The sequence below is a fragment of the Momordica charantia genome (assembly GCF_013281855.1).
Source record: "Momordica charantia cultivar OHB3-1 chromosome 4 unlocalized genomic scaffold, Mcharantia_2.0 BLBB01000004.1, whole genome shotgun sequence".
NCBI lineage: Eukaryota > Viridiplantae > Streptophyta > Magnoliopsida > Cucurbitales > Cucurbitaceae > Momordica > Momordica charantia.
In genome coordinates this window covers 12,835,951-12,862,320 of record NW_028275162.1, presented here as the reverse complement: position 1 = coordinate 12,862,320, position 26,370 = coordinate 12,835,951, and the positions used below count along the sequence as shown (strand labels likewise).

The 26,370-nt window shown below is 34.7% G+C and overlaps 1 protein-coding gene across 1 annotated transcript; it reads right to left on the bottom strand.

Moving 5' to 3' along the window:
* Positions 1 to 15,564: 15,564 nt before the first annotated feature.
* LOC148211847 (uncharacterized) lies at positions 15,565 to 15,921 on the bottom strand. Its single transcript, XM_088122933.1, has one exon. The coding sequence runs from the start codon at positions 15,919 to 15,921 to the stop codon at positions 15,565 to 15,567; it is 357 nt and encodes a 118-aa protein (XP_087979059.1).
* Between the last annotated feature and the right edge of the window lie 10,449 nt (positions 15,922 to 26,370).

Here is a 26,370-nt window from a genome sequence, read left to right as displayed (position 1 = left end):
TAATAAATCAATTTTAAAAAATCAAAGATTTATTCCAAATAAAAATAAATTTTCAGAATTTAAAAAGTCAAGAAAAAAAATAGTTTTCAAAAGTCAATTTTTAGGAAAATTATTTTATAGTGAAATCGGCTCAGAAACTCAAATTTTCAAATTTTTCTTAAAAAAATTCCATATTAAAAAAAAGTTTAAAAAAAGATGAAATTTTAAAGAATGAAGACTTTAAAAAATTGAGCTACCCGCTCTAATACCAATTGTAGGATCCAACAACAACACTAGAGGGAGGTGAATAGGATTGTCTACCACTTTTTTAAAAATTAAAAAATAACTTGAAGAGCAACAAACAATTATGATATCATCACAATAATAATAATAATAATAATAATAATAACAACAACAACAACAATGAGAAGAATTATTGCACAAAATATTTAAGCACTTCTATATGCAATCTAGCAAAATAGTTCAAAGTAGTTAAATACTAAATTTAAAAAAGAGAAAAGAAGAGAATGAGTGACACTTGAAATTTTTAAGTGGTTCGGAAATTTCTACTCTACTCCCCAAGACTTCTTCTTGTTGGATCCCTTAGCTTCTTCAAATGAGCTTGGCTCTTCCACTTTCTGGAGAGGCACAAGATTGTGAAAGTATCATGGTGTCTGCATAATTGGCTTCTGTATACTTGCGATTGATTGAGCTTCCTGATCCTGTCGATCTTCTAAGTTGGCTTATCAAGCATAGTGCCTTCAGCAGGGATCCTCTTTCATATCTTGTTGCTTTCTTCTTAAGCTGCATGCATCACTCTTTATTGACGGGTCGCGGGCTTTGGACTATTTTTTTTCTCACAGAAGGGCTTCGTGTAGCTGATTTTTTTTACTCTGGTCAAAAGTTACTCACAGTATCAGGCTCTTGTTGCTCAGGTGCTTGTGCCTGCATACGGAAGTCTAGCATCTTGGATTTCGGCTACTGATAGAGGAGGGTGAATAGGGTTCAACAAGATTTTAATAAACTTTTTAGTAAGGTAGGCCCAATTTAAACAAATAAGTATACTTTTTACAAACAAATAATTTATCTCAAATTAAACAATAAATTAAAAATGCAAGCACCCTAATTAATTCTATCACCCAAATAATGATCAAGTAATTTAACAAAAAAAGTAGCAAATAAAAGCAATTAAAAATCATAATAAATTGTAACAATTAATTTCATGGAATTTATGACGATAGAAAATTAATTGCAAAATTTAAATGATAGGGTTAGAAACAATGATACCTGAGATTTATAATGGTTCGGTAATACCAGCGTACTCCACTCCTCAAGCTCCTCTTGGGTGTTTGACTAAGAAACCCGACTCTTTCCATGGTAGGAGTCAAACTTGTATAACGTTTTTTTATGGGAGCAAGAACAAACACGATCCTTTCCATGGTTCATGATCAAACAGTTACAAAGCTCTTTTTCAAGCTCAAGAGCAACCCTTACAAAAAACTGATAACTTGAAGAACCATCTCATAAACCCTCTAAAAAGCGTAGGAATACAAATTTAACTCACACATTTTATAAGAAAATTCTTACAAAATAAAGCTCTCAAATGGCTAAGAGAAATATAATTAGAAACACAAATATCTCTCAAAAAATTAGAACAAAAGTTGAAGTTTTGAAGAGAGATGAAAAATGGAAAAGTTGGAAGAGAAATGTAGAGAAAATTGTTGTATAATTTTGACAGAAGAAGAATGTCTTATTTACTTTCAACCAGTGTTCAAAATGTCGATGTCGATGAAAATGTCGAGGTCCCGACTTTACGGACATGTCGATGTTGATGGATATTTTGGGAAAAATAATGGAAATTGTGGAAATTGATGGAAATTTTTTGAATTATCAAATAAAACTTGAATTGTAGCTTAATTAGCCTATAATTGATCACCCTTAACCATTAAGTGTAAGAATATGACCATTTATATCGAGAAAAGATTTTTTCGTTTAACGAAGATTGATGGAAATTATTTGAATATGTAAAGTAAACTTTAATTGTAAACTTTTGACTACTTCTTTAGTGTTTTTCATAATAGGATTCATTTGAAAATGAGATAATTACCGGTTTCCAAACACATTTCTAAATTCTGGTTAACTCGTACCGGTTTACTTTTTACCTACTTCTGTTTTCAAATTTGAATTTACACATTTTTCAAACACATTTTCAAATCAATAATCAATCTAACTTTCCAATCAAATTTACACAATTTTCAAACACCTCAACCTCGTGATTGTGTCATTCATACAAATTATCTACCAATGGGATCCATATGTGCTTCATATTCTACTCATTTAAGCAACTACCTTCAAAACTTTCAGTATAGGATGACCAGGGAGAACTATTGTAATTTATATCAAAGTTATCAAGATAGTGCACTAGATCCTCCCATATCATCTTTTTGGTATTAATTAAGTTATCTATTCTACTTCATGTTTCACCACTATTTGTATATAATAATATTTTATTTTTAAAAAATTCTAAGATTATTTCAATATTTATATATGTCAATATTTCACTTGTTGAATTATGTAACTAAGGACTAGATTGGATTAGAAATTATCAATAAAGCAAATTCCAAATCTTATTAGTTATACAGTATTAAAATTCGAATGTTTCATTGAACCGACTAAGATTACAATCATCGAGGTTGTGAGAAATTATAGACTATAGTGGCATAGTAGGAAGAGGATGAAAATAAAATACCCTTAAAAGAAGAAGAGGAAAAAAAAGACATGTCGACATTTGAGCCGACATGTCGACGACATAAGGGGAAAATCAACTTTTCCCCCTATGCCAATGTCGACATGCTCGATATGTCGCTCGATATTTTGAATCCTGCTTTCAATGACTCCATTTTTTTCTTTTTTTTTTAATTATTTCTTTTCATTCGCTTCTTCTTTCTTTTCTTTTCTATTTTCTAATACATTGCCCCACAAATCGTGTGATGAAAAGTCCATATTGATGATTCATCCACCATGTCGTCACTTGCCACATGTATTTTTTCTTTGAACTTCTTTAGACCTTAAGTTCTTTGTTTGAGCTTTAATTTGAGTAACTCAATAGGCGTTAGAAACTTTTTTTTGAGCTTTACACTGCAGACATTTCAAAACACTAAAAATATCAATAAACAAAATTAAGTTTGTTATCATTAAAACATTAATAATTAATTAAAATTAATTAATTTGAGATCAATGGCCAAAAAGCCAACACTTCTTGGGTATTTTACTGCAACGCCCTCTCACGGGTGGGAACCAAAATGATCAACCATCTTTTTTGTCCTAGGCTAAAGAGAAATCTCACAATCTTTTTTACTAGTTCAGGATAAAGGGATGGAATCCCGCAGCGAAAGCAAGTTATTGCTTTTGTTCGATTTTACTTTGAAATTGAAAAACACAGTAAAGGGAAAATACAGGGGAAAACATATTACTTTTGAAGAACTGTTCTTCGTTGTAATCAATCAACACCACCACGAGAGTCTTCCTGCTATATCTTTGGAGATGATCCGGTTGGTGGGAACCAAAACAGGGAAATTGGAGAGTTTAAGAGAGCATGAGTTTCTGTAAAAATCACAACCTTCAACATTTGCAGAACAGTTCTGCAAATGTTTCGAGAAGTGAAGTGGGGGGTCACCCCTACGTCAACACTTCTCACTCCCCTGCAAATTTTCAGGGTTAATTTTAATTAATTTAATTAATAAATTTAATTATTAATTATTAATCTAATTAATAAGTAATTAATTAAATCCAAATATTAATTAAATAAATAATTAACAATTAATTATTTAATTTTAATGAGATATAACATATTTCATTAAAACCATATATTTGAATCATATTAAAATGCATCTCTCTTGTATAACCGTTGCGTCCTCACAATCGTGATAGATACAAGTGCAAGTTTACACTATATTCGTCGATTATAGTACGAACGAGGTCAAATACACAGGGACTTAGAGTAACATTTTAAACTATGTTTGAGAATTCCAAAAATGCAAAAAAATAGAAAAATAATTGTGTTGGTGTATAAACGGTAAAAGAAAGAATCATAAACAAGAGCGATAGACACATCCAGCAACGAACAACTTTTAAATGTTGACAACAGGACTTCAGAATAGAATAGCAAAAATAGGGGTTAAACAGATATAGAGATGTGGGGGAGATTTATCATACTTTCACTGAATCTTAACCTCTACTCTAGCATGACGTCACTCATTATTGCTCAACTCGACACGGTTCCCTTCCGAGACACCCAAACATGGATACCCACAACTCCTATTGCTAAATACCCAAGCAATAAACGCAAGTTTTAAGCATGATTAGGGGACCCCATTCCTGAGCATCCACAAACCTACTAGAAAAAAGTAGTTAATCACAAATAGAGCAAGTCAACTACTTATAAGCCCTCCCGTCATACAGAAGCTAGCATATAGAACAAGGTGGCTAACAATGTCCAGTAAGTTGAAGGAAATAGGCACAAACTCTATTTAATAACAAAATGAAAGCAACTAGAGTTTCGGATGTTCAACAGTTACAGCAATTAAATCTCCCTCAAAATGGGGTTTAGCTCATGGGGGAGGGAGAAAATAAAATGGGCAAGGAAATTTTACAACCCATTTTAGAAAAAAAATAGGAGAAAATCGAGAATGGAGACAGCAGCACACGATAGCAGCAGAAGCTCCTCTCTGTCGTCAGCTCTCTCCTGAAAATTATGACAGTCCTCCTAAAAATGGTGAGATTCTTCTTCCTTGTCTTTTCAGCACCAAAGAATGTTCTCTATTGGGATCTATGTGCCAGCTAGGGTATCTTGTCCCTTTTATATTGGGTCCCAATTTTAGGGCACCCAGCTGGTGGTTGTACGAGCATGGTAAATTATCCTGTATTTGGGACAATTATTGCACTGTAATTCATGCTCCCGCAATTGTTTGCTCCAGCTCTTTTATGTTCTGTCTTGAACATGTTTCATCCACTCATTTCTGGGTTCAGTGCTTTCTTCATGTCTTATCTTCCTTTTCCAAACCTAAGCATACAAGCCAATAACAAGAGAATTCAGCATAATTTTAAGCTAAAACATTCAAGACATGAGACTTTAGCTCAGAATTCAATTTCTAAAATTATTCATGATGTTTGAGAGCTAACATTCTAGAATAACTCTTTTTGGAAAGTTATCAATAACCTATAATTTTAATGCGCATCTTATGCACATTTATTTTAACCTATAGTTTTAATATGAATTCAATTCATATTAATTATTATTTGAATCTAAATATTTTTCTCATAACATATAGTTTACTTTTTGAATCTTTATTCAAAGTAAACTATATATAATGTATCATTGATACATTATATACATTCCCTTATATATAATTTGAACGTACAATTTGAAATCTTTCAAATTCTTGATCATCATTTACCCGTTCTGAGCTAGCAAGGGACCTAATTGACCTATAGATCAGAAGCTTCAACGATGCGAGATTAGTTGATTAAACTCATCAACCATATTAATTAACGTTCGTTAACTGTTGGTCACTCCACTAAAGACTTACAGTTGCACTCTTCTCACTGTAGAATATTTTGTGTCCACGAATTTTGACCATTCACAGTAAGTCAATCTTTCACGAGTGTTCGTCACTACATCTGGGTCAAATTACCGTTTTTACCCCTAAGTTACCTCTTTTACCTTAAATACCACTGATCCTCTAGTGAACAACATGTTTATAATCCGACCATTACATAGAAGTCCCATCGGGCCAGTGAGAGGGTGGGACCCCTTGTTCAAGTCCTGGAGTCAGCACTTACGAGAACACTCATCTACTTACCCTAAAGTCGAGACTGGGTGAATTCCATCTTGTATAGTTATGTTTCCAGCTCTCATCTCAGTCTCGTCCCCGAAATGGTAGGAATATTGAATCGACGACCTAGGCCACTCTTACCCATACCAATCAAAGGACAATCCATTGTCCATAACTCATTCAGGATTGAGATCGAGTTTCCTTGTCTTCCTATGAAATAATAATTTATTAGTTAACAGTGTTAGAGCTACAGATTAATTATTTCGCAGTCTCGTCTTATACAAACTCATGCATAGGATACCCCCACATGTCTCCACATAAACGATTTGGATTAAGTTGTTTGAAACTATTACAAAGTGGGTCGTACCCATTGTGTTACCAGGATAAGGTACCCAACCTTACCCATATACTATAGACCCTTTAGGGGCCATTTAGTTCAAGGTTTTAAGGGTGAGAATGGTCTTGAGCATATAAAGTCCACGTTTGGTTTGAGGATTAAAATTTGTTTGCCTGGGAAAACTCTTTTCTCAGACATCATTAATAGGTCAAATAGAAGGACAAGAAAACTCGTGGAAAAAGGTGGATTTATTGAAAATCATCCTCTCTCTCTTATGAAATCATATTTCTCTCTTTTCTGTGTTGCATAACTTTCTAGCTCTCTCGTCACATTTATTCGAAGTTTCTTCTTCCTCAAGAAGAAGGTGAATCATTTTTACACTGCTATTTTTTTGTTATTTTTTAAATTTCTCTTCCTATGTTCTTCTTTTTGCACTTGTTATTTTAATTTGAGAAGAAATTTATTCTATGATATTCTCTCTTTCTTTGTTCTTTTGGTTATTTTCGGATAAAAGAAAACAAAAGGGTGTTTTTTTTTTCTTCTTGCAATAGTAAACTATATGGAGGAGTTTTTTGTTTTTCCTTCATGCGTGAGCATTGAAAGTGAGAGAGAATGAGTGGTTGTATTGCAGATTTTTCTTATCATTAAAAGATTCTACATAAAATTGTTAAATATATTTTTTTATTTTAAGAATTATTGCTAAATAAAAAATAAAAAATATATTACTTATAATAATTATACTGATGAATGAAAATTAAATTTCAAATCTAATTGTTTCAAATTATTTTAAGTAATTTGCCTTAATAAAAACTAATTGTTTAACAACTATTAATTATTTAAAATTAGTTAATGTAAATTAATTGTTGAAAGTGGATTTTGATATCATTCCCATGCACAACCAAATACAGGTGTCTTTCATTCTCATGCATCTTATTCCCAGGTAATCTTTTTAAAACTTTGAACCAAACGGCCCCTTAGGTTATTACTAGAACACTATCCATCTGTATATCGAATATATATTGTATATCAAATATATACCTTGTATATTAAATATATACTGTATATCAGTGATATAATGTTCGAGTTACATCACATAATCTCGGATGTTAGTTTATTGGATTTTGGTTAATGCAATTTTAAAAGCAACTTCAATAACAATTTTATTGAATAAATATTTGTTTTACATTTACAAACCACGAGTTTAGGGCATAAAATCAACAATCTCTCATTGAACTAAACTCTAGTGGGGTGTGCAAAAGTTTAAAGTAGTGGGTGTTGTACAATACTATAAAGTACAAATACAATAAACTAGGGCATACATTATACCCTTTACAAATCTCCCACTTGCCCTAGACTACGTTGTACATATATCGTAGTCCTAGACTTTCTAAATGGCCCTCAAACACTTTAGCCGTGAGAGCCTTCGTAAACAGATCAGCAATGTCATGCTCCGAAGTGATCTTTGTGACAATCACGTCCCCATGTTGCACTATTTCTCGTATCAAGTGGTATTTTCTCTCGATGTACCTGCCTCTTTTGTGACTAGGATTCTTTAGAATTTGCCACAGCACTACTATTATCATAATAAAGGATGATTGACAGATTCATGTTTGGAACAACTTACAAATCAGTTAAGAACTTTCTAAGGCATATTGCTTCTTTTGCTGCTTCACAAGTGGCAACGCATTCGACCTCCATTGTGGAGTCTACAATGCATATTTGTTTGATGTTATGCCTTACTACAGCTCCTCCATTAAGAGTGAACACTGATCCCAACATAGATTTCCTTGAATCCTCGTCACTTTGGAAATCAGAGTCAGTGTATCCTATAAGGATCAAATCTTTAGCGCCATATACAAGCATTTAGTTCCTCCTTCTTCTAAGATACTTGAGGATTCCCTTAACGACAGTGATCGTATCCTGGATTGGATTGATACCTACTGGCAATCCCACTGCATAGCAAATGTCAAGCCTGGTATACAACATGGCATACACCAGGCTGTCCACTGTTGAAGCATAGGGAATATGTCTCATATCCTCAACTTCTTGAGGTGTTTAAAGACATTCACTACAACAAATTCGCCTTTTTATGACGGGCATTGCCCGACATTAACAAGTAACTATGTCGGTCCGTGACCGACATCTATTCGAGTGTCATTGTTTCTTTTTCATGACTGACAGTTTTAATGTCGGGCATTGCCCGTCATGTAAATCTTCTTTTCCATGACGGGCTTGTCCGTTATGGAAGGATAACAATGACAGGCGGTGACCGACATCTTTACGAGTGTCCTTGTTTCGTTTAATTTTGCATGACGGTTTTTACCCGTCATTATATGTGCGACATTGTTTGTACGTCATCATTTGTGCGTCATTGTTTGTACGTCATTGTATCTACGTCTCGTATGTGTGTCGTGGAATGACTATATTTCATTACAGACATTGACCGTCATTATTTCATAAATAATTTAATTAAAAAAATAGTTGGTTCCCGAGACTTGGCTAACCAACTATATTTCCTTCAGACCTATGATAATATTTCAATATTGCAATTAAAATTAGCTAATTAATATGCAACTAAAACTCTTAACACGTTCATATCAAATGCAATATCTATTCTAAATCTTAACTCAAAAACTAGCCTTAGACTCAAAACACACAAATAATAAACAGTACAAATTTCAACATGACCTCTCCACTTTAGAATATATAACTCAAAACTAACCAACCATATATCTCATTCCAACTTAATCGCACAAAGTAATATCTCAATATTATTACAACTCAAAAATTAACATGTAACTAAAACTAACTATTTCAACATCACTATTTGAAAAACTTAACCAAAAAGCTAACCTTTAGATTCAAAACACAAACAATAAAAAAAGTACAAATTTCAACATGCCCTCCCCCACTCTAAAATAGAACTCAAAACTAACCAACCAATATATCTCCTTCGCAGTTATTGACACAAAACAATATCTCAATATTATTGAAACTCTCAAAACATAATATGCAACTAAAACTAATTTCAACACCATGATCTATTCTAAAAGTACTTAACTCAAAAACTAACTTAAACTTAAAACACAATTATTTAAGAGTTGATCAAACAAGTACAAATTTCAACATGACGTCTCTACTTTAGAATAACTCAAAATTAACTTGGAAAACAATAATATACTACATTCAGCAACAATCAAACACTTCTATATTAACACCCTTCTACACATAAACAAATGGGACCGCCCGTCCCTCAAACAAAACTACATTCAACATAACAATCAAACTTCTATATATTATAAACAAGACCAAGTATTTCAAATCTGGTAAGTACTACTACAGAAAGTAACCCGAACCAAATACTTACATCAAATAAACAAAAGTAATGAATCCATTGGTACTACACAAAAATCGTCCAACAAATGATGTCCATTCTATTCGAACTTCGTCGATTTATTCTTGTTTGTAGGTTTTTTTTTGTATTAAACTACAAAAAAAGAAAGATAATACTGATTAATATAAGGATAAAGCATATATAAACACATAAAGGTATATGATAATACGTACAAGTTCAATTATGGGAGTATTAGGATTCTGCACTATTTCTCGTATATACTTTTGCAAATAGTACCCACACTCGATAGAACCTAGTTGCCGAAGACACCACATATAGAAAATTTGAAAAATAACATAGTACTATTTATTCCAAGTTACTCATGTCTAACCTGTTGGCTAGATCTAGAACAAGTTTCTTGAGACATCATTTGTGGTACAATGTTGTCCGGATCAACCACCAAGAACTTATTATGTGTCTCCTCCTCACATTCATTCCAAAGATACCTAAACATATAATTGTAAAACATTAAACTTCATAGTTAGTGAAGTTAAGATATGAAATAGATTTAATATACTTACGCGATGTACGTGAGCACACACATATAGCCTATTTCAATCATCTCGCAGTATTGCATGATGTCATCACGTGTTAAACTAATGATCTTCTCCCTTCCAAATATGTAATCATCGATATTGAATTCAATTACATCCTTATTGTTCATTGAACGCAAGACATATTGATTTAGGAGTTTAATAGTCATGTAGACATCAATATGTTCAGATGATTGTGTTCTTGGCTTGGATGTTCGAGGAGAAGGAACCATTGACAAACAAAATTACAAACAACATTTAACAAATGAAAAGTTAAAATTTCACTCAAGTTAGAACAAGACATACCTTTTTCTCCTCATTTAAAATTACTAGTCGATGACGCCATGCCACGAAGCTACCAATGACACTATGAATTGTTGGACTTTGAACGTCATCACCAAATACTGTGCCAACTGCAACAATGTTCTCCATTGATCCAATATCCAGATGACACAGTTTTCCCTTAGAAAATTTAAAAGCAAAATGCTAAATGTTATGCACAAAAAAGCTAAGTGTCGTGTCCAAAAACAGTAAGTGTCAAAACTAAAACAAATTAGTTACCATTGTTGGTTGTTCATCCGGGATAAAAACTTTAGTAGGTGCATTGACAACTTCCTTCCCTTTCTCCCTTTTCTTTGAGACATTACTGACTTTAGTTGTGGATTTTTTTGGTTGTAAGCTTTGAGTCTTCAATTCGGATTGGTCTTGAGGTTGCAATCCCAAATTTTACTTCCTTTTGGCAACATTAAAATATAGGAATGGTGAAACAAACTCACCTAATCCCCTCGCACGGACTCTATGTTTGGGGGTGCCTAATGCTTTAGTTAAAACATCTTCGCCCTTGTGTATTGTAGCCAACTCATCCTATCACAAATATTTATCATCATATTATCATCTAAACATCTCACTTTCTAAATCTCATTGAAATAAAAAACATAGAAACTTACAATTCGAGCGGCACATTCTTTAGTGGCAACATCAAAGTATTTTTTGTCATCCACGACTTATCCAGTACTAAATTTATGAAAGTTTAATCTACAAAAAAAAAAACACACAATGGTTAAGCTTGTGTACTTTGTCGGATTCTTAAGAAGCAAAATAGAAATGCTTAAGAAACAAAGGATTGATAAGGTGGGGTGTTTAAAGTGGTACCTAGTAAACATAGAAGGTTATGAAAGAAACATAGTGTATCAAATTAATTAAATTAGTGAAAAGTTAGGTGAGCATGATGCTTTAACAAAATTCATATGTTCTACAACTCTCTCATAGTTACACTCACAATAGTTTTGGGTTTGCTAGCTTACAGTTATTTCCCCGAAAAAAAAACATTTCTCTCTTCTTTTTCTTCCATTGGACTTGCTGCCTGTTCTTTCGGTTATTATACATTTCACACCCACAGCCACACTTCAAAAATATGTTGGAGGTTGCCAATTCATTCTTTGAATGATGGGAGTAGAGAAAAGTTTTAATTAGATGAGAATAGAGAATACATTTCACACACATTCTTCTTTTTCTTTTTTGTTTAACAACAGCAGCCGGCAGAGGAGTTTTTGGTTTTTGGTGGGCTTACCCGAAAGCGTCACGTTACGAGAACCCAAATTTTACTAGTGCACACCCTATCCTTAATACCATTCTTTCAAAATCCCTCTATAACTCTCTTTCTCTCATTTTTGGAGACGAGGGCAGGGACGGGCAAAATTAAAATCTTGAGAAAAATCCTAAAATTTCTCTTTCCCCCGCTTTATACATCTACTAGCTTCCTCGTTTCTCTTTTTCTTATTGGTGGGTTCACAGCAAAACTAAACCTAACACACAGAAGGAGAGAGACAATAAAAGAACCATATTTTCTTATACAACTTTCCCACTTTAGCCAAATCTAAAAGTTTTTTCCTCTCCGTTACCAACAAACAAACAAGATTAATGAAATGTGTGTGAACAAGATTAATGGAATGTGTGTGAAATGGGTCTTCTTCTCCCTCCAACAAACAAGATTATTTCATTCCCTTCCATTCCCTTCCCTTCTCATGTAAACTCAATCCATTTTTTTTTTCATTCGTGAAACAGGGTACAACAGAGAAAGAGAAAAAAACTAGAAGTTATAGATAAAATAACCCAAACTCAAACCAGAAGAAAATGAGAAGTTACCAAACTAGAAGGAGACGAAAACGAGCAAATACTAGGGAAGAGAAGAGAAGGAAGAACGGAACCTTCGATGTTATTGCCACTGACTAATATATTCGCTCGTCGTCGCTGTCTATCGCCGAATCGTAGCTCACCGCTGTCGGCAAATCGCTCCCACCGCTGGACCGTCACTCGTGCTGTCGTACGTGGTTCTTCGTTGGCCTTCCCACATCAATAGAGCTGGGTTCACAACGATGGTAGAGAGAGTTTCGCGTGCGGCAAAGGGAGGTGGGAGGCAAAAAAATATCGAGTGTAAAATTTTGCGTGAAATTTTGAAGTTAGGGTTAAAATCACACATTATCCATGTCGGGCCTGGCCTGCCATTAAAACTAAACTTACAATGGCGGGCTAGGCCCGACATGGATACTTTAAAAAATAATAATAATAAAATTCGCAAATTTTATTATTTCCTCCGTGTTTTTTTCTTGTCCGACATTAAAACCAAGATTTGTTGTTGTGATTCTTCCTTAGACAGAGAGATTCCACGCCTAAAAGGTAGTAAATCGTTCTTGGAATTCTACATCGAATATCTGACAAGCACTTTGTCAATATAAGTTGCCTGATATAGAGCTAGTGTTTTGTTCTTCCTTATAATTAGAATCCCTATAACAAATTGAGCTTCGCCAAAAATTTTTATTTGGAATTGAGCCACTAGCCATTTTTTGATGTCAGTAAGGAAACCTACATCATTTCCAATGAGTAGAATATCATCCACATACAACATTAAGAAATCTACAGTGTTGTTGATGATATTCTTGTATACACAAGGCTCATCAACATTCTGGTCAAAACCGTAAGATTTGATCGCAATATCAAATCTTATATTCAAATATTGAGACACTTGTTTCAATCCATAGATGGATCGTTCAAGCTTGAAAATCTTTTGCTCTTGGCCTTGCACAATGAACCCTTCTAATTGAGACATATAGATACTTTCTTCAAGATTGCCATTTAGGAAGGCAGATTTGACATCCATTTGCCATATTTCATAGTCATAATATGTGGCAATGGACAAAAGTATCCTAATAAACTTTAGCATGGCAATAGGGGAAAAAGTTTCCTCGTAGTCTATCCCTTTCCTTTGGGTGTAAACCTTTGCCACAAGTCTAGTCTTAAAGATCTGTACCTTTCCTTTTGTGTCTCGTTTTCTCTTATAGATCCATTTACAACCTATAGGTTTTACCTCATCGAGTTGATCTACAAGATCCCAGACGGAATTGAAGTACATGGACTATATTTCCAAGTACGTAGCTTTGACTATCTTGTCCTTATCAACATCTTCCATTGCCCTTTTGTAGGTCAATGGATCTTCAACGTCATCATCAGGTATGACGACTTGGGTTTCTGTTAAACCCACATAATGGTTAGGTTGTGATACAATCCTTCCACTACGTCGAGGCACTATCAACTCCTGAGACATATGTGATTGACGTGATGTATTAGCTCCATCAACAACTCTTATTGATGTATTTGTAGCTTCATCGGAAATCTCATTTAACACAACTTTACCTCATGGTTTATGATCTTTCATGTGCTCTTCTTCTAAGAAAGTAGCGTTTGTTGATACAAGCACTCTGTTTTCTTGTGGATCGAAAAAGAGTCCACCTCTCGTTTCCTTGAGATAACCCTAGACATCTCCAAATTCTGAAGTAACGTTAACTAGTTTCACGTCCTCTCCATAGTTCAAAAGGTGTTTCAAAAACACTTTTGACGGAATTGTGTTCAAAATATAAATTGTAGTCTCTACTGCAGAACCCAAAAAACGAGTCAGACAATTGAGTGTAGCTCATCATGGATCGAACCATGTCCAACAGAGTTTTATTTCTCCTTTCTCATACACCATTTTATTGAGGTGTACCAGGTGCTAAGAGTTGGATCGTGATTCCATGTTCCATCATATAGTCATGAAACCTTAAGTCCGTATACTATCCACGTTGATCAAATCGAAGTGTCTTTATCATCTAACCTAATTGATTCTCAACTTTAGTCTTATACTCCTTGACCTATTTTCACGGGCTTTAGACTTATGCTGCATTAGGTAGAGATATCCATACCTCAAATAGCCATCTATGAAAGAGATGAAGTATTCATACCTTCCTCTGATTTTAATATTCATCAGACCACAAAGGTCTGAATGTACTAGCTCCAAGGGCTCTTTGGCTTTGTAACCTTTTCCAATAAAAGGTTAATTATTCATCTTGCCTTCAACACAAGATTCACATAGAGGTAGTGAGTCATCTTCTAACTTGCTTAAAGGTCCACTCTTAACCAATCTCTCAATCGTATTGAGATTTATGTGACCTAATTTTAAATGTCAAAGATAGGTATTTTCTTTAGAAAATTTCTTTGCCTTTTATGTTGAGTCATAGCAGTTTTAAACAACCCATTATTTATAATTGATTTAGTTATGGTTCTTAACACATATAAGTTGTTTTCAAACTTTACAAAATAAATATTAACACCATTTTGTAAAATGAACATTTAATTTAACGAAAAAGAAATAGAATAACATTGTTTTAATAGAAAATAAATTGAAATTAAGTTCCTTTTTCTTGTGGGAACTACATACACACTATCTAATAATATATATAAATTCTTGTTTAAAAACAACTTTAGGTTTCCCACAACGACTGCTGAGACGACATATCATGTTCCGACCTTGAGAGTCATCTCCCCAACTTCAAGCTGCCTTTAGGAACTAACTCTCTAAAATGAAAACAAACATAGTTAATGGCTCCTGAATCAAGTATCCCGACAGGATTATCATTCTTCACTAAGCAAATTTCAAAAACAAGTCAATCATATTTACCTTCTTTGGTTTTCTTCTTTTCAGCTAGGTATTTCAGACAGTTTCTTTTCCAATGCACATCCACATTGCAGTTGGAAACATTTTCTTTTGTCTACAACTTTGGCCTTGCCCTTCTTGGCAACAGCAATAGTAGGGTCAACTTTAGTACCCTTACCACTGTTCTCCTTCTTGAAAGTCGTACTTCCAGAAGGAGAAGGTACAAACTTAGTTCCTAAGGTTGAACCTCAATGGAATCGTTTTGAGGTGACAACATTTGTCTCCCTTTATTGTCCCTTATTTTTCATAAGAGGCTGAAAAATATGTAGCTCATTCAAGAACATGGTAAGGTTGTACTCTAACTTATTCATCATAGCATTGCTGCGGAACTGTAGGAAAGTCTTCGGAAGAGATTCCAAGATAAAGCTGACCTAACTCCTTTCATCTATGACAACCTCGTTCACTCAGCCACATTAAAGTGGCATTAGATTAAGAACATATTCTCGCACTGAGACTCCCTCTTACATGTGGGAATTGTAAATGAACTTGAGTGCTTCATATTGGGCTTGAGTGGACGGTTGTCCAAGAATGTCCTGCAATGAGTCTATGATCTCCCTTGTGGTGACCATATTCTCATGCTTCTTGGCCAGCACATCAGATATGCTTGCCAAGATGTAGACCTTGGTCTTGGTCCATTTGTCATAAGCATCCCAACTCACTTGGACTGCATTAGACACGGTAGCTTGAGGACACTCCTTAGTTAAGATGAACCTAAGATCATCTACCACAAGTATTGTGTTCAGGTTCGTTTTCCATTGTGTGTAATTGTCGCTGTTAAGTTTTTCGACGACAAGCAAAGCGATGATAGAAGTAGACATGCTGAAATACAAACAAATCTATATTCTATTGCACTACCCATTAAAACCAATCAATTTTAGCAAAAAAATAATAATGTACCATAACCATCAAAATTATTTTTGCAACGATGCTTCAGTAATTTAGAGCAACAGCTACCGTGGGGAAGTCAACTACTCATTCACTGAATAGAGGCAATCTCAACTAAGTATTACACCATAACTCTTATTCCTATTACAATTAGTTACAATTTTTTTGGTCAAGAGTTTATTAACTAACTTAACAATTTCCAATAAGTGTGACCCACCTTTTTCATACCCTAGAGGTCCGCCCCAATAAGGTCGTCGTAGGAAAGACAATATTGGTGCAAAACCTAAGAAATCTTATCCATTTCTGGAGTTCGTCCTGATTTTGATTTCATACAACAGATCCTCCGTAAGGGTGGCCGCTCCAGGGTGACACGCAAGTCGTGTATAAAACCTCGAACTAATGGAGGAGACCGTAGGATGTGTTGCCACACGTCCTTCTCCCACTTACTATAAATACTTTCTTCATTCACCTTAGTATTGAATCATGCAAACACCTTCTATAATGAGGCCGATCATGGAACTCACGATGTGAACTTAAACGAAGAACATGGGGAAGAGAATATATATATACATATATATATCCTTATATACTTGGTATATTTTATATATATCTAATCCTCCCACTAAGTATTTTAAAACAACGGTTTATTACTTAGATAAATTTCGGCTAAATGAAATTATCTAAGTTTATTAGTTTGCCCAATATAACTTTTATATTGGATTTATTTAACACTAATGTTTTAGTTCATTAAACACTTTAACGAACTAACCACATTATTGCATACTAAAAAATATTGATAAATTCAACTTCCAGGTCCTTCCCAAGTAGAGGTGCTCCTTTACGGTCAGCTTAAGTACCTCAACCTTAAACAGAACCTGCCTTAGAGAGAGTTTTCCTTATGGCAATATTTTATATTAATCTTTTATTTTGTCATTTTAAACCTATCTAAAAACAAAATAAAAGATTAATTCTAATCATATTAGAAACTTAACGTAAGGTGAAATTAATTTTACACCCTTTTAAAATTAATTCAATTAAAACTCTATGTTTGCATGCAACTCTTTATTATAAATTTTAATTTCTATTCATTAACCTTATAACCCTTATAAATTAATGAAAATTACTTATAAACATCCATAACATTCATAAATATAACCTTTATATTCACTAAAATAATGTCATGCTCGATGCATTTTAATTTTCATTTAATTAACATAACACTTATATTAATTATCCGTGAAATTTTAAATCATGCTATCATACATTGTAACAATTATATACATATGATGCATGCAACCTATGGTGAGATTTTAAACTATATGACATACTTTATGCAACATATATAATTAATTAAAAATACATTCAAAATGAAAAAAATAATTAAGTAGCAAAATTGGACCGGTTTTGGTATTCTATTGAAAAAAAATTATTATATTAATTTAATAAAGAAAAGAAAATATTACGCTCGATTCTACTCGAACCTGCGCCACCACTAGGCAGCATTGAGACGCTGCGACACTTGGTGCGTCCGCCCACGCTTGTTCCAGCATATGAACAGCATTGAGACGCTGTCTCAGCATCTCAACGCTCTGCCTCGGGTCTAAATCATCTTCTTATTTTCTGCAAATTTTGTGGCTAAAAACACGAACATGAATCCAAATCATATTAGTTATTATTTGAATATTATTCAAATATTTGTCTCATAACATATAGTTTAATTTTTTTAATCTTTAATCAAAATAAACTATATATAATATATCATTATATACCTTATATACATTCCCTTATGTATAATTTGAACATTTCAAATTCTTTCAAATTATTGATCCTTGTTTTACTCTTTGTGAGCTAGTGAGGACCTAATGGACCTACAGATCAGAAGATTCAACGATACGAAATTAATTGATTAAACTCATTAACCATATTAATCAACATTTATTAACTGTTGGTCACTCCACTAAAGACTCACTATTGCGCTCTTCTCACTGTAGAATATCTTGTGTCCACGGATTTTGACCATTAATAGTAAGTTAATCCTTCACGAGTGTTCGTAACTACAACTGGATCAAATTACCGTTTTACCCATGAGTTACCTCTTTCACCTTAAATACCATTGATCCTCTAATGAATAATATGTTTATGGTCCGACCATTAAACAGAAGTCCCTTTCGGGCCAGTGAGAGGGTGGACCTCTTATTCAAGTCCTGAAGTCAGCACTTACGAGAACACTCATCTACATACCCTAAAGTCAGGAATGAGTGAATTCCATCTTTTGTAGTTATGTTCCCAGCTCACCACTCGGTCTCATCTTCAAAATGGGAGGAATATTGAGTCGGCGACCCGGGCACTCTCACCCATACAAATCAAAGGACGGTCCCTTATAGGCAGGAGTCCATAACTCACTCAAGATTGAGATCAAGTTACCTGATCTTCCTATGAATTCATAATCTATTAGTTAACGTTGTTACAGCTAAAGATTAATTCTTTCACGGTCCGGTCTTATACAAACTCGTTCCATAGGATACCCCCACTTGCATATCTCCACATGCACGATTTGGATTAAGTCGTTTGTAACTATTAAAAAGTGGGTCGTATTCATAGTGTTACCAGGATAAGGTACCCAATCTTACCAATATACTATAGACCCTTTAGGTTATTACTGGAATATCATCCACTATATTTATACTTTGTATATTAAATAAATATTGTATATAAGTGATATACTGTTCGAGTTACATGACATAACCTCGGATATTAGTTTATTGGATTTGGGTTAATGTAATTCTAAAAGAAACTTCAATAACAGCTTTATTGAATAAATATTTACTTTACATTTACAAACCACAAGTTTAGAGCATAAAACTCAACGCAACATATGCTATTAACACAATAATCTTACTTGGTGAAAAATCATTGGTGAAATAGTGTGGTCAAACTGACACTGAGTATAACCATCTTGTTTCAACACATTCATAAACTTTTCAAACCATGCCCGAGGCGACTACTTTAGTCCATAAAGAGACTTATGAGTTTACACACCTTTCCTCTATTATATATATATGTCCTCAAATCTAGGAGATATATCCATGTACACTTCCTTCAGTAGATTTTAGAAATGCATTCTTAATGTCAAGTTGATATAATGACCAATCTTGTTTTGTTGCAATAGAGAGAAGTACTTGAATAGTATCCAACTTGGTGACCGGAGCAAAGGTTTCTTGATAATCGATCCCATAAGACTAGGGGAATCCTTTAGCCACAAAACGAGCTTTAAATCACTCTATACTACTGTCTGGTTTGTGTTTGATCGTAAAAGTCTATTTACATCCAACCATGCACTTACCTGGGGGTAACTCTGTAAGGGTCCATGTCTCATTTTTCTCAAGAGCTTGAAGCTCCTCTAAAGTGGTTGCTTTCCATTCTGGTCGCTATAAGGCTTCTTGAATTGTGTCAAGGGCTTGTATCTAATCTAGTAAAATCACAAAAGTTACCAAAATTAATGGCAGGTTAATATAAGATAAATAATACCATATGAGATGTCGCGTACAGGAACGATACCTTTTAGTATAGCAATGGGTCCATCCAAATCACCACTTATCGTCTCATGTATATCTCAAAGGACATTGGGGTTGTGGTATAGATCTTGGCTTTTTTGAGCTTTTGTAGGTTTGATCTCGTTCCTCTCAAGTGGTTTTGTTGTGAATAAACTTGCAGTTTAGGCTCAGGTATAGATATGGTATTTTGCTCATACAAGGATACAAGAGGACTATCGAGGTATGAGCTTAAATGAAGGTAAAAAAGTTAGGATACAATCTCAATTATGTGGTTCAAGATCATAATGCTCCCTCTAAACAACATAATTGGGAAAGTATGATTGATTCTAAAAGAAGGTGACATCAATGGTATGAAAGAATTGGTGAGTTGGAGGATGATAACATTTGTATCATTTCTTATTCGGTGAGAAAGATATATTCCATGGAACGTGCATCGAGTTTACTACAGTGTTGATATATATGAACAAAAGCAGTACACCCAAATAGTTTTAGTGGTAGTGGAGATACGAGATGGGATGTAGGATAAAGTGTGAGTAAACTTTGTAAAGGTGTATTTAATTTGAGAATGCGGGAAGGTAGCCTGTTTATGAGATAGGTAGTAGTCAGAACAACTTCACCCGCAACAACTTCACCCCCAAAAGTTTTTGAAACGTGTGATGTGAGGATGAGGGATTGGGCTATATCGAGAAGATGATGATTTTTGCATTCAACTACATCGTTTTGTTGGGGTGTGTCAACACAAGAACTCTGGTGAACAATACCATGAGATTGAAGGTAGGATCCAAGAGTATAGTTGAAAAAATCACAAGCATTTCAGTTTTAAGTACTTTGATATTAACTTGAGACTGATTATAGATCATTTTATGAAAGACTGCAAATAGGTGGTTAGTTTCATATTTATATTTTATAAGCAATGTCCAACTCAATTCGGTGTGATTAACAACGAAGAGAACAAACCACGTGCCCCATTGATATTTTTTACTCTTGAAGGTCCCCAAATGTCTCCGTGAATAAGAGAGAAATGTTGGGATGGAGAATAAGTATGAGGTGAAAAATGAGCATGCGTGTGTTTGGAGAGTTGATAAATTTCACACTGGAAAAAATGTCTCTTTTTATTGAGAAATAAAGAAGGGAACAAACGTTCAAGGTACACAATGTTGGGATAACCAAGACGATAGTGCAATATCATGACAAGACTATATTTATTTGAATTATTATTGCTTCTCGTTATTGTAGAGGACTCACGATGAGATGGAACTACAAGTTTATTGCTTTTTGTTATTGTAGAGACTCATTGCTTGAAGAAGATACAACCCTGCACATAATTCAGCATTCCCAATCATCTTTCTTGATCTCAGGTGTTGAAAAAATATAAGAGTTGACATAGAATTTAGTTTCACAATTTAAGTCCTTATTCAGCTTATCACATACAGTAGATTATATTACAATGTTGACACAAATAAAACTAATTCAAGAGTTAAGGAGCTTGATATTTGAACACTTCCAATGTCAATTACTTTAGCAGGTGTACCGTCGACAATATGAATGAAAAGATTACCCATACAAAGAGAAAAATATGAGAACAAGGATCTATCACCTATCGTGTGATCTAATTCTTCAGAGTCCACTATCCATTCAGATTGAAGAGTTTGAGTATGGAGAGCAAGATGATTAACTTTATATTATAATGTATCAACATACATTATATTAATTGCATCTGATACAATTAATCTTAATTCCCTTTAATTAATTTGAACAATTCAAATTATTTTCAAGACTAACTGTTCTTAACTATCCTTTACGAGCTAGCAAGGGGACCTAATGGACCTACAGATCGGAAGCTCCAACGATACGAGATTAATTGATATAACTCATTAACCATATTAATCAACATTCGTTAACTGTCGGTCACTCCACTAAAGACCCGCAGTTGCACTCTTCTCATTGTAGAATATTTTGCGTCCATGGATTTTGACCATTGACGATAAGTCAATCCTTCACGAGTGTTCGTAACCACAGTTGGGTCAAATTATCGTTTTACCCTTGTGTTACATCTTGTACCTTAAGTACCGCTGATCATCTAATGAACAATCCGGTTATGGTCCAACCACAACCGGAAAGTCCCTCTCGGACCAGTGAGAGGGTGGGGCCCCTTGTTCAAGTCTGGGAGTCAGCACTCAAGAGAACACTCATCTATTTACCCTGAAGTCGGGAAGAAGTGAATTCCATCTTGTGTAGTTATGTTCCTAGCTCCGCACTCGGTCTCGTCCTCGAGATGGTAGGCATATTGAGTCGGCGACTCAAGCCACTCTCACCCATACAAATCAAAGGACGAGCCCTAACAGGCAGGAGTCCATAACTCACTCAGGATTGAGATCGAGTTACCTGGTCATCCTATTGAAATATTAATCTATTAGCTAACGGTGTTATAGCTAAAGATTAATTATTTTGTGGTCAGGTCTTATACAAACTCATTGTATAGGATACCCCCACTCGCATGTCTCCACACGAACGACCTGGATCAAGTCATTTGTAACTATTACAAAGTGGGTCGTATCCACAGTGTTACTAGGATAAAGTACCCAACCTTATCATATACTATAGACTTTTTAGGTTACTACTAGAACATTATCCACTTGTATATCGAATATATACTATATATATATACACTGTATATCAAATATATATGATGTATATTAAATATATACTCTATATATGTTATATACTGTTTCAATTACATGACATAACCTCGAATGTTAGTTATTGGATTTGGGTTAATGCAATTCTATCAATAACAACTTTATTGAATGAATATTTGTTTTATGTTTACAAACCACGAGTTTAGGGCATAAAACCCAACACCTTTGATATGTCCTAGTTTATAACAATGGTCACACCATGGTCAACCTGTGTTGTTAGTTATCACCATATGATTGAGAATTTCCTCGAGCAAGGACCTTCATCAAGAGATGTATTGAGGCCCAAAAGAAATTTGAAAATCCTTTTTATCTGCACAATTTCTCGGAAAAGAGCACCATCAATAGAACATTTTCAATCATGAGTGTCAAACAAGTCTAATTGTTGCCAATAGCAAGATAAAGTGGTATAATAAAACGTAACAGATGAGTCGCCTTGCCTTGTTTGAGATCCCAAAGAGTAGTCTATATCTGGAAAAGTTCAGTAGTGTTGTCCTTATGGGAGGATGTGGCTCGAGCTACATCCCAAATTTCTTTGACAGTTGAAATAGAAGAAAATTCTCCCCAATCTTGGTAGTCATGGAGTTGATTAATCAACTCATTACTTTGTTGTTTTCGGCCCTCCATGTGCGAAATTTTGGATCATCAGCCTTGGGTGAAACTACTTTGCCTATGATATGGTCTTCTCACGTACCACCATACTTAAACATCATCACATATTGGGACCACTGAAGATAGTTGTGGCCTTTGAGTTTTTGACATGTTACCTGAGTATGGTTGCTCTTAGTGAAGGACGAAATGAGAATTTGTGATTCTGATCCTAATATTATATAATAAATAAGAGGAAACAAAGAGAACAATTAGGTCATTGTCTGGAAAAAATGGAGGAGGCAACTGCGAAGTGCGCGGTGGGGTGTGACTGAGGTTATGCTGAACGCACGCACTAAGCGTGGTAACAATTCTATAGATGCAAGCGCACACCTGTCAGAGTAATATAAAATGGATGGAGTATCCAAGTATCGATCCTCAAGGACTTCTAAATAATTTCCAAACTCTAAAGTTTTAATGAATAGTGAACGTTGAAATGAGTGATTCTTGTAAAATGGGAAGTGGTCACAAATAAGGGTTTTGGATTTGGGATTTGGTCTTATAATGGTAAAACCTAGCCCGAATTACTTCAAGTTAGTCAACAAAGAATCAAGGATACGCTAAGGACGTTATGCATTTTACTTTAGGAACCAACGACTACGCTTTTCACTTGACTTATGTCTAAGCAAGTTCAAAGTCCTAAGGCATTCCCTAATATGTCTATTATGAGAGATATCTTAGTTTTAGGATGGAAATAGTCGCAACCTCGGGTTAAGGTCCTATGTCTAGGCTACTTAACCGGAACCCTTATGTCTAAGGCGCTCCTCTCCTCGGTTTAACCACTCAACAATGCAAATAAGCAACCTTTTCAATATTGACTTGTTAAGACTTACAGTGGCCTTCTCTAAATCCTAACTTTTTGGGAAAACATGTTAAGCAATGAGTGGAAAGCAAAAACACTACTTCTTAGCAACCCTTTTTAGAAATAAAAGGCTAACTATCCATAACCGGGCTAGAGACAGGAATTTAGAAAGACATATTGAAGAAAATACAGCAAGTAAAATGGTTGAAATTGAAATGCATGTGTGAAAAACAAAAGTTAACTAACGGAGAGTTTTGCTCGGGATTGAGAGCTTCGCCCTTCTCTTTCAAGCAAGGGGCAGTGTCACGTGCTCTTTCCTCCAAAAACACAATTCTCTTAACTAAAAATAAAGTAAAGGCAAAGTAAAGATAAGCTAAGTGCTGGATTTTTATAAATTTGAATAGGTAGAAAATAACTAAGTAACAACGGAAACAAAACAAAGCTCAATAAAGGAATGTAAAGTGCTTGGGATTTAAAAACTAAAAGCAACTAATGAAAGCAACTCAAAAGTACTTAGAAAGCAACAAAGAAACACTAAGAATGATCAAGAGAAGGAAGCAAGACTTGATGAATTTGGTGGAGAAGCTGCTGGAATTTATAGTTGTGCAGAATTGGTTAGGTAGGTCCTAAAACGCTGGTGGATCACCCATTTCCAACTCCTTTGATTGACTAAATCATGCTCAAACTGATAGTTGAACACTTCTTCTACACGTATGCATCGGTTGGAACCACCAAAACGCATTGGAAGACGCGTTTCATTAAGGGCAAAGTTGGAAGAAAACCAGGTTTTCTGCAGGCTACCAGGCGCCTGGCGCCTCCAATGATAGTTTTTCCGTCTTTTTGCTTCTTTTGATTAATTTGCACTCCCAAATGGTCCTAAAATGTCATAAATACAATATAAGCCAACCACAAACCATCATATATGAATTTTGCATGAATTGGAACTCAAACGACCGAGAAAAAGTCCGAAACAAAGTTAAAACATAGTAAAAACAGCATCTAAAACCTTCTTTTTACGCATGTAAACAAGCGTAATCAGGGTGGAAGCAGCTGCAACGACGGCCTCGTTGTCTGAGTGCAGCAACGACGATGCCAACTTTGTCTGAGGAAGAAAGCTAGTCTTGTGACATCGGCCAAGGTTCCGACGACGGTGGATAGGGGGTTTCAGTGACAAAGCTAAAGTTTGAAGAAATTCAAAGCTCTGGTGTCATAAAGCTTTGTATAGAAAAGATTTTTCTTATATCTTAAGTGGTGAGTAACACCCATATTTCTACAAGAGGTTTTAACCATATGAACTAAAAAAAAGCAATTAGTTTACAAAATCTTAGCTCACTTCCTAATTTCTAACTGAATTGGTTCACCTTCCGCTTGATTTTCTACAATTTCATTACACACAATTAATATTTCTTTCAACCTCCAATTTCTTTTAAGACATTGTTTTGAAAATCAAATTTTCCTTTTAGAGCCCTTGGACAATGCTATTGAAATAGTTTTTCTAGCTATATTTTCAGATACTCCGCCCATTTCATAAAGTATTCTACTTGGTTTAACAATAGATACCCAATATTCGGGGATCCTTTCCCTGATCCCATACATGTTTCTGTAGGTCTTAGTGTAACAAGTCTATCTGAAAATATACGTACCCATATTTCTTCGCCACGTAGTGCACCTCGTGTCATTGAACGCGGTACTTTGAATATTTCCTTATTAAATTGTATGACTGTGTGCGCTTGTGCACAGATTAGTCTGTATCATCATCCCCGACGCTTAGTCGATCAAACATGCTCCTTCGAACTTTGTCATTTCTAGTCAGATTGATTATGGCATTTGAATTTTGCCTATTGATCTGTGACTTGTTGACATCCTCCATCATTGACATTTTGCCTTTGTAGGATCACAAATGACCGACGGTGGATCTTGCTCAATTTGATGACATTAGGTTCCTTCCAATTGAATCTAACGATTCATGATCTCTACCAGCATCACCAAACTCCTGTTCGTTCCTTCCACCTTCTTCTCCAGTGTGGTTGTCTTTTAACTTACCTCACTTTGGGACAAGGCGAGTTGGACTTTTCTGGAGAAGGCATCTTAGGGCGTGGTTCAATTTGCCCCCAGGTCCCATCCTACTTGGAGGTTGATCACAATTCGATACTTCATCTTCCAAGATTCCATCATGGTTATCTCCACTCTTATACTCATGTCAAATGATAGTCCATGTGTAAAATGGGTTGAGCACTAGTTGTGTCTCTTTTATACAGTGCCAAATGTTGATATAGAAATCTTAAATCCATGCTCCAACGACGAAAGTTCCAGCAAACACCTACACACCAGTGTGGTTTCTAAGCCCAACACACTCTAATGCCTAAGTCAGTAAATGGTTTCATTAAAAGTAGCAAAAAGTAAGGTTTTTAGAAAGTACCTCGCGTCTCAAGCCTTTTCTAAACCTAGTAGGATAATTTCGCTTATAAAACAGTACATCTTGCAATATTTAGAAGTTTAATTAGAACAACCTCATACTCATCGATTTAAAAAAGTGATAATCAAACAAAAAGCTATAAGTTTAATTGCAACAGTCTCATCGATGGAGTCATGATTTTTTTCAAATATTCCAAAATAGAGAAGAAAGTTTGATATGTGCATTTTGTTTGGGTGCGAGAGCGAGGCTTTTGGTCAGCCTTCTCA